The sequence below is a fragment of the Rhineura floridana genome, chromosome 5 (genome assembly GCF_030035675.1).
Source record: "Rhineura floridana isolate rRhiFlo1 chromosome 5, rRhiFlo1.hap2, whole genome shotgun sequence".
Taxonomy (NCBI): Eukaryota; Metazoa; Chordata; class Lepidosauria; order Squamata; family Rhineuridae; genus Rhineura; species Rhineura floridana.
The window spans coordinates 158,109,781-158,120,019 of NC_084484.1; the positions used below are offsets into that span (position 1 = coordinate 158,109,781).

At 40.3% G+C, this 10,239-nt stretch overlaps 1 protein-coding gene across 1 annotated transcript; it reads left to right on the forward strand.

Moving 5' to 3' along the window:
• Positions 1-458: 458 nt before the first annotated feature.
• LOC133385483 (gap junction beta-2 protein-like) lies at positions 459-9,839 on the forward strand. The gene is made up of 2 exons (XM_061628594.1): positions 459-772; positions 7,840-9,839. The coding sequence occupies exon 2, from the start codon at positions 7,862-7,864 to the stop codon at positions 8,543-8,545; it is 684 nt and encodes a 227-aa protein (XP_061484578.1). The 5' UTR covers positions 459-772; positions 7,840-7,861; the 3' UTR covers positions 8,546-9,839.
• The last annotated feature ends 400 nt before the right edge of the window (positions 9,840-10,239 follow it).

The following is a 10,239-nucleotide window of genomic DNA, read 5'->3' on the forward strand; positions in this document are numbered from 1 at the left end:
ACTTTTCCAAGCTCTGTGTCTGGGGCTGATGAGAGTTGGGATCCCACAACATCTGGAGGGCCTTGGGTTCCCCATCTTAGGGCAACACACATGCTCGCCTCCCTTTCTCCTTAACAATCCATGTGAGATAGGTGTAAGCAGTATGCCACAGTCTTAATAGCACTGTGGCAGGCGACAGGATTTCATCAACAGAAGCTTTCCCCATCACTATACCACCATGCAGGGGAAAGATGAAACCCTTGGGTTGCTGCCTGTCCTGCTGCTAAAGACGCAGGACCCCTGCTAGGAAGCAATAAAGAAGGAAGTGGAAATTCTGCTGAGCTACCATGTCAGAGCGCGAAGGAGTCAGGTAGCTTCACGCCATTTCTTCAGCGCTGACATTATTCCCGGGCTAAAATCCTCTGCTCATAAAGGGCTCATATAGTAGCCTCTAAGACTACCCACTGGGCGTCTCAGTCCATGAGAGGAGAGGCGAAACGCGAGACCTTCCTAAAGAGACGCCTTTCTTTCACAGAGTCTCTTCCCGCCTCTTTTCTTCCCGCAGCGCCTGGCGAAGGCGTCGCTAAAGAGTCATTACAGGTGAACAGGGAGGAAGGAGCTTACCGTAAAGCTGCCAAGGCGGCGACGAAGCTAGGTAGGCTGGGACCAGTCGCCCCGTCTCTGGACCGAGCCAAGAAGGTGAAACCGAGCCCAACGGAAGAAGCCTTCCCCGGGGTGCGCAGCTGGTTTGTGACAGCCAACAGGTTTCCTCGCCCGCGCGGAGCTGAGAAAGGTGATGGGGCTGCTGCTGCTGCTGGGGCGATGCTCTCTCCCTAGGATGAAAGGGGGGGGATTACTTATCTTTTTAAAAGAGGAGGTGGCAGCGGTGGAATGAAAAAGTTCCAGAGCATATGAAGAGAAATGTGTACGCCTGGTGCTTGAAGAGGGTGGAGAAGGATTGAGTTAAATATGATTAGTGTGCGCTTTACAGATCTATGAGGAAAATTAGCAAAGCACATGCCAGAAGAGTCCAGATGTTGGTGTGTTTGGGGACACGTCTATGGGAGCAGCAAATTAATTGGGACATGTGAAAGGGGTCGGTCTCTCGTTCTAAAAGGAATCTGGATTTCTGCTAGGGATTCAAATTAAAGGAACATCTGTATGCAATGCGGTGCTAGAGAAAGTCTGGGTTGGGGCATGGGGCAAGAGAGAGAAGTGAGCGTACGTGAGAAAGAGGGGGCAGATATGCATAGACACAGTTGGGGGACGAAGTATCTCTCCTTGACTTCCTTCCCCACCTCACCCCCATCATTCTTGTGATATGCACTTCAGCTCTGGGATGTTTCTGTCATTCTTTTGCCAGGATTTTGGCTATAATCCAGATTCTTAAGTGGGTCCCCAATGCTTAGGTTCTACTAGGGAAAGGGGGGGTTTCTCTTGAAAGGTCTACAATTTATGGCTGGGCTGTGGAAGTTGTTAGAGTGTTGGACTACTACCTGGGAGAACAGGGTTCGAATCCCCACACAGCCATGAAGCGCACTGGGTGACCTTGGGCAAGTCACTGCCTCTCAGCCTCAGAGGGAGGCAATGGTAAACCACCTCTGAATACCGCTTACCATGAAAACCCTATTCATAGGGTTGCCATAAATTGGGATCGACTTGAAGGCAGTTCATTTCCATTTGGTAACAAAGTGTTGGCTTCTACTAACCAGCTGTGAAGTCCAGCCCCATCATTACAGTGAAACAATATTATAAGAACTTATAAACAAATATTGTCTGCTGAAGTTGTGTCACTGGGGAGGAGGGTAATGTCAAATTTTTAAACAAAAAATAACTTTTATGCTGAGATGAATTGCATAGCTTTTGACAGGTTTCCCCCTCTCCCGTTCAAATTTTTAAGACTGTTATTTCCACCACTACCCTGCACACAAATGTAAGTTTCATAAGTTCAAATATTAAATAATGTTCATATTGCTGCTTTCTGGTATTACCAGAAAATGTGGAGAACGAGAGGGATTTGTCCTGCAAGATGCTTATTTTAATTTTCTAAGAAATCTTATTATAAAAATGAAATCTTGTTACAAAAATGAAGGAAGACCAGTTTTTCAAGAAGGCCTGTGGCACCTTAAAGATTAAGGGTGATATCCAATGTTAGTCATACTCAGAGAAGACCCATTAAAATAAATGGATTTAAGTAGCTTAGGATTGTTTTCACTCACTGTTCAGTGAATGTTTGGGATATATATTTCTTTTAATTAGCTTCCTCCAAGGCAATTAGTGGTTCAATGAATAAATTGTTCCTTTGGTGACTAAAAGATCAAAATGCTTCAACAACTTTCCTTATAGTAAGTCATGAAAAGTAACTTTCCTCTTGCCAGCAAAATTCTCACGGAACAAGGAACATCCATTTTCTTCCTCTGGGCAAGATGATGATCTCTGAAATGAAAACACATAAAAACCTTCTCCAGTTTAGAAAAGCCTCACAGTTGCAGTTAATTTTTTAATTAAAATGTCAGATGCTGTTGTGTTCTTGTGTTTACACATTTTTCTATTCTTTTTGTTCATATTATTCCAGTGGAAATAATACCACTGAAGAGAAACAGAAGCAAGATGAGATATAAAGATGGAAAACCATTCTGTGATTTCTGTATGTTAACCATTTGTATTCTATACAGCAGGTGTGGGGAAACGTTGGTCCTCCAGAGGTTGCTGAACTACAACTCCCAGCCAGCATGGTCAATGACTAAGGATGATGGGAGTTGTAGTTCAGCAACATCTGGAGAGCAAAAATTGCCCCACACGTGTTATACAGGGAGGGAAAATTGTATAACATAGAATGTATAACAGGTTATGCACAACGAATGGCATCCTTAATGCTGGTGATATAACTTCTCTATGCAGTGGATGAAACAATGAATTTGATGCAGATTCTTGGATAACCATTTGCCCTCTTTCACTGACAGTCATCTATGTAGATGCAGACTTCTGCTTAAGGGATGCTACAGTTGCAAGATTTAATTTTTCACATTTATAGTAAAATAATAATAATAATAATATGTACTTTAAGGCTTCTAAAATGGCAGATGAAATGAGAACATGAACACATCAATTTTGAAATATTTAGTCAAATTTCTTTTCATTTTGGTAAAGCTTCCAGTTGCCAATACACACTTACCTGAGAGCGAGCCCCAACTGAAATCAATGCCACTTTTGAGTAGACATACATGGGGCTGTGCTGTCAGTAGGCTCAATCCAGGAAATGTCCTGGCACAAGCTCTGTTGAAATGGGTAGAAGCTGTGGAAGAAAGCCTTAGTACTGTTGCTCAGTACTGATTCATTTCAGTGTGACTTGTATGGCACTATCTTCCACTGGTTTGTGCCCAGTGTGTATAGGACTGCTGTTTTACAGAGGAATCCTATGTTACTAAAAAGCTAGCTCCATTGAGTTCAATTAGGTTTAATCCCATGTAAATTTGTATAGGATTGAAACCTTAATCTTCATAGCTAAGGTGTCAGTCTTACTCAGAATAGACTCATTGAAATCAATGGGCATGACTAACTTGGGTTCATTAATTTCAATGGGTCTACTCTGAGTATAACTTAGTCAGTCTTATGTCTTAGTTGGATACAACTTTAAGATTCTAGACCAGTTATACCAATAGGTAGAATTTAATATTTGTCAGATTTCATTTTGCTGTATTGACAAAAACTGATCGATGTAATAGAAGAGCAAAACTCTTGATATTTTTCCTGGTTTTGTTGTTGATGATGAATGTTTTGTATGAATTAAAATAATATTTTAAACGTTTTGATCTTATGCAATAGGTTAGCAGAAGTGTTTTTGATTTGTGGTCATAAATTTTGGTGTGGTTTCTTGCATAAGCCACCCTGAGAACTGGTTATAGTTAAGTACAGTATAAATTATGTACTTGAAACAAATAAATCTGTACAGTTTTTAAAACAAATCCTATGGGGAGGAATGATTAGAAAGAAATGAAAGAATTTTATCCATCTTTCAAGAGTACTTTCATCGTGATTCTCAAGTTCTTCACCTCATCAAAATAATATAAATCTATGACATGATCTCTCTTTTTCTTAGGGTTAGTATGTGTAATCAAAGCTATCACGTCAAAGGTTCATGTTATAACATGCTGGAGATTTGTGCATCTTGCAAGGCAGCTTGGCCTTGCTTGTTAAGGCTTTACTAAACCACATTCTTTGCTTGTATAGTACTATGCCAACACAGTATGCCTACATGTGTAGACAAACTCTTAGGAGAGGCAAGATACATAATTGAATACATTCATTTGGATTAATTTCTGTTGATGAGTTGTCAACACAAGCATTCAAACATCCTCAATGAAAATGAAAAGGTTAAAAATGACCTTGAATTTAATTAACCAAAAGTTAGATTACTAGCATATAAAAATAATTTAGAAGGATCTAGGGTCACCAGAAACACATCTAGACGTGTCATTTGACACAAAGTAGAATACAGACATATCTACACTAAAATTATATCAGAGTTTTTTTTTTTAAACTACAATGGCAAGAATCCTGGCAATTAAGATTTGTTGAGGGTGCTTTTACAAATCTCTATCCTTGCATCACAGAACAACTATCCAGGATTATCTGAGGACAGAGAATCATTATTAAATCTGTTTATATTTGTGGTTTAGATTTGCCCTAAGAGCAGAGAATGGCTAATATTGACAGAATAGCCTGTCCCAGACTGCTAACACCCCCTCACAAAAAAGCTGTGAGTGATGGGGGACTGCCAAAAGGGCTCTTTCTGCCAATCTTAAAATCCAAGAGGGTCTGTAGGGCAGTCCTTTAGATATTTGGTAACATATCTGAGTTACATAGGGATCTAAACACTAAAGTGAGCACCTTGACTTGGGCATAGAAATGAACTGGCATCTAGTGCAGCTGTTTTAAAATATGGGTTATGTGAGTTATAAATAGAACCCCAGACAGTAATCTGGCTGTTGAACTTTGGACCAGTTGAGTTCTGAGTTGTATTCAATGGCAGCCCCACATAGAGTATGTTGTAATAATCCAATATGGACGTTACCAGAGCATGGAGTACAATGGCCAAGTCATGCAAAGATAATACACGGGAAAAGCTCAAGATTAGAATTGGGTGGTTTCCTTGAGAGATTTTGGCTCAGTGGTAAAGTACCAGACATGTATGCAGAAGGTCCCAGGGTCAGTTTGTGGCATTTCCAGGAAGGTCTGGGAAAGACCCCTGCCAGTCAGTGTGTGTGTTTTATGTCCCTTCAAGACAATTTCATAAGAACATAAGAAGAGCCTGCTGGATCGGGCCAGTGGCCCATCTAGTCCAGCATCCTGTTCTCACAGTGGCCAACCAGGTGCCTGGGGGAAGCCCGCAAGCAGGACCTGAGTGCAAGAACACTCTCCCCTCCTGAGGCTTCCGGCAACTGGTTTTCAGAAACATACTGCCTCTGACTAGGGTGGCAGAGCACAGCCATCATGGCTAGTAGCCATTGATAGCCCTGTCCTCCATGAATATGTCTAATCTTCTTTTAAAGCCATCCAAGCTTACTGCGTCTTGTGGGAGCAAATTCCATAGTTTAACTATGCACAGAATAAAGAAGTACTTCCTTTTGTCTGTCCTGAATCTTCCAACATTCAGCTTCTTTGAATGTCCACGAGTTCTAGTATTATGAGAGAGGGAGAAAAACTTTTCTCTATCCACTTTCTCAATGCCATGCATAATTTTATACACATGAAGACTTATGGCGACCCTATGAAGCAGCGACCCCCATTTGTTATAAACCATCCTGTTCTGATCTTGTATGTTCAGGGCTGTGGTTTCCTTTATGGAATCAATCCATCTCTTGCTTGGCCTTCCTCTTTTTCTACTCCCTTCTGTTTTTCCCAGCATTATTGCCTTTTCTAGTGAATCATGTCTTTTCATGATGTGTCCAAAGTATGATAACCTCAGTTTCATCATTTTAGCTTCTAGTGATAGCTCTGTTTTAATTTGTTCTAACACCCAATTATTTGTCTTTTTTGCGGTCCATGGTATCTGCAAAGCTCTCCTCCAACACATTTCAAATGAGTTGATTTTTCTCTTATCCACTTTTTTCACTGTCCAACTTTCACATCCATACATAGAGATCAAGAATACCATGGTCTCAATGATCCCAACTTTGGTGTTCAGTGATACATCTTTGTATTTGAGGACCTTTTCTAGTTTTCTCACAGCTACCCTCCCCAGTCCTAGCCTTAATGACTGTGCCGGGGTATTGATAATCCTTGACAAGTTCAATGTCCTCATTGTTGACTTTAAAATTACATCAATCTTCTGTTATCATTACCTTAGTCTTTTTGACGTTCAACTGTAGTCCTGCTTTTGTGTTTTCCTCTTTAACTTTCATCAGCATTCGTTTCAAATCATTACCGGTTTCTGCTAGTAGTATGGTATCATCTGCATATCTTAAATTACTGATATTTCTTCATCCAGTTTTCACACCTCCTTCATCTTCTGCGTATAGATTAAACGTAGGGTGATAAAATACACCCCTGTCTCACACCCTTTCCGATTGGGAACCAATCGGTTTCTCCATATTCTGCCCTTACAGTAGCCTGTTGTCCAGAGTATAGGTTGTGCATCAGGACACTCAGATGCTGTGGCACCCCCATTTCTTTTAAAGCATTCCATAGTTTTTCATGATCTACACAGTCAAAGGCTTTGCTATACAGTAGGGCCCCGCTTTACGGCGCTTTGCTTTATGGCACTTTGCTAATGCGGCGGTTTCAATTAGACGCAATTAGACTAAAGCCCCACTCATATGGTGCTTGTTCCGCTTTTACAGTGGTTTTTGGGCATCGCGCACCATTTTATCCAATGAGTTCCGCTTTTCAGCACTTTGCGCTTTCCAGCGGGGGTCCAAAACATAACCCACTGTATGAGTGGGGCCCCACTGTAATCTATAAAGCACAGGGTGATTTTCTTCTGAAATTCCTTGGTCCTTTCCATTATCCGTATATTTGCGATATGATCTCTGGTGCCTCTTCACTTTCTAAATCCAGCTTGGATGTCTGGGCATTTCTCACTCCATATATGGTAAGAGCCTTTGTTGTAGAATCTTGAGCATTACTTGTTAGCGGTGGCCTTTCAGAACTTGCATGGGATATTAAGGCAATAGTTCTATAATTACTGCATTCCCTGGGATCCCCTTTCTTTGGAATTGGGATGTATATTGAATGCTTCCAGTCTGTGGGCCATTGTTTCGTTTTCCATATTTCTTAACAAATTTTTGTCAAAATTTGGACAGATTCAATCTCAGTAACTTGCAGCAACTCTGTTGGTATGCGATCTATTCCTGGTGATTTGTTTCTTCCAAGTATTTTAAGAGCAGCTTTTACCTCACATTCTAAAATTTCTGGTTCCTTATAGGCTGACTTTGTATAAGGCCCCATGTTTTTTTTCAATCAGGCAAATTGGAAAAGTTACAAAGACCAATGCTGCAGTGATACTGTAAGTAAGTCCATCATAAGTCACCTTGTAAATGCTAGGTATTTTCTTAGCTTGCCAGTTGGAAAAAGGTATGGAGAAGAAATGAAGTAGAAATTGCCAGTTTTTCCAAATTGATAGTAATCTAACTAGTCTTTAACAACAACACCTTCCTATAGCATTCTTTCTGTAGAAGCAGAATAGAAGAATATGCTGGAACTAATAACAGGGCATCAATTACTCATAATTCCTAGCTGAATAAAGTCACTATGTGCTTTCTACATAGTTCCATGTCAAACGAACTCTCTGCAGATGGAACTCTTGTTCAAAATATTTATTAAGGAACACAATAATTAATCACTTTTTTGTCTTAATAGGCTGAAGAACATACAAACAGCTATGAACTGGGCAGCACTCCAGTCCATCTTAGGAGGTGTAAACAAACACTCAACGGGTATTGGGAAAATATGGCTCACTGTCCTCTTTATCTTCCGTGTCATGATTCTTGTGGTTGCTGCGGAAAACGTCTGGGGAGATGAGCAGCAAGATTTTACTTGTAACACTCTACAACCTGGATGTAAAAATGTCTGCTATGATGAATATTTCCCAGTTTCTCACATTAGACTTTGGGCTCTCCAACTTATCTTTGTCTCCACTCCCGCACTTTTGGTGGCGATGCATGTTGCCTACAGAAGGAATGAGAAGAAACGGAAATACCGACATGGAGAGAAAATCGACATTGAAAAGCTGAAAAGCCAAAAGGTTCACATCGAGGGGCCCCTATGGTGGACATACACCAGCAGCCTCTTCTTCCGAATTATCTTTGAAGCTACCTTCATGTACATATTTTATTACATGTACGGAGGGTACAATATGCCTGTTGTAGTGAAATGTACTGATTTTCCTTGCCCAAATACAGTAGACTGTTTTATTTCTCGACCCACTGAGAAAACTGTATTTACTATTTTCATGCTGGCTGTGTCAGGCGTATGTATGCTCTTAAATGTACTTGAGTTATCTTATTTGATGCTAAAGTCTTGCACAAGGAAGCCTAAAAATGTAAAATCACTGCCCAGTCATTAGTTGTTTATATGCTATGTACCTAATTTTCTAATTTATGCATTAGTTATGGGAAATGGTCAGCAATATTTCCAGGCTTCCTGAAAATTACTTGGTGCAGTTTCTTAATGGCCATTGTGTTCTGTTCAGCTGTTGCTCGAGAGTGGCCTTCCCCAACATGATGCCCTTCAGTTATTTTGGACTATAACTCCCATCAGCCGCACTCAGCAAGGTCAGAGAAGATGGGAGTGGTAGTCCAAACATCTGGAGGACACCTAGTTGGGAAAGGCTGCTCTAGTATTTGCAATAAAGTGGGGCTTCATGCTGCCATCTGAAATTACCCTAAGTTGATTCTGCTGCTTTGATTCACCTGTTTTTAAAGAAAATATAGAGTACTTGGCTTAAAAATAATTGCAGTCCATCTTCCTATGGAATCCACCATTCAGAAATGCTACTGTCAGTGCAAGCTGATGATACTCAAGCACATGTATGATTAAATTTGTGCAAAGGCTAGTCTTTTGCATATAGGTCTGATTTTTCAGGCTATGGGAGGAAAGTGTACAGCCTTCAAACATCATGAATATTTATCAGGTGTTTTATTGCCATATTATTACCTACATTTCCTTGACTTCTTTATCCCCTCAGCTAACTGGTTGGTTTTAACTATGATTTACAACCCTGGCTTGTTCAAATAAACTATGGTTTGAAGTTGGCATGTTTGAACAAACCATAGTTAAAACAGTTTGTCCCAGTCTGAACATAAGGGGAAAAAAACATGGTTTAGTTGAAAACAGTAGCAAATGCTTCCAATTTCTTCCTTGCAACTGCACCAGAGGAGGAGAACACAGGGGGAGTGCAGAAGTTCAAGGCTCATTCATTTCCAGGAGCAGAAGCAGTGTGCCCCCTCTGAATATCATTTGTTGGGGAACAATAATGGGGCAGTGCTATTGTGCTCTGCTCATGTCCTATTTGTGTGCTTCCCATAGGTATCTGGTTGGCCACTGAGGAAACAGGATGCTAGACTAGATAAACCTTTGATCTCATCCAGCAGAGTTCTTCTTATATGCTTTTACACAGCACCCAAAACCATAGTTGAGTGTTACATCCGAAAACAGCTAATCATTCCTATTCTAGAATAGATTGTGGAAGACCTGGTTAGCTTTCAAAATCTTTACAAGAGAGTTTACTGGGTCTTGATGCTATAAAAACTGTATCTTCTATGTTTATTTCCCCTTGTTAATGTGTAAATGTCATCAAATTGTGGAGAATAGTTTTGGTCTGCACATAACCACATGAAATTGCAAAAATAACCACTATTCTGTGAAATATTAAATTTTTTTTAAAAATGAGCTTTTTTTCATTGACTTCTAAGCCTTTCTATTACATTTATACATCCATACTATTTCACTCTGCAACTACATTATATAAAATACAGTAAATCAGGGATAGCCCCTGCTATCAGGCACCATCTAGCAGTAAGGACTTTACAATTATAGAACCACATCCGCTCAGGCATAGCTGGAGTATATTATATGTAAAACTCCAAAAGAGAAATGTAGCATTAAATGCATGCAACCCCCAAGCCACCAGCTTATTCCTGGGATAAACAATTATACTATTTCCATCGGGGTAACCATGTTACTATGTTGCAGAAAAACCAACAAAGAGTCTTGTGGCATCTTAAAACTATCTTTCTTATGGCATAAGCTTTTGTGGAC

What these genes read in the sequence shown, in the direction of transcription:
- LOC133385483 (XM_061628594.1), top strand. Translation starts at nt 7,862, where the DNA reads ATGAACTGGGCAGCACTCCAGTCCATCTTAGGAGGTGTAAACAAACAC.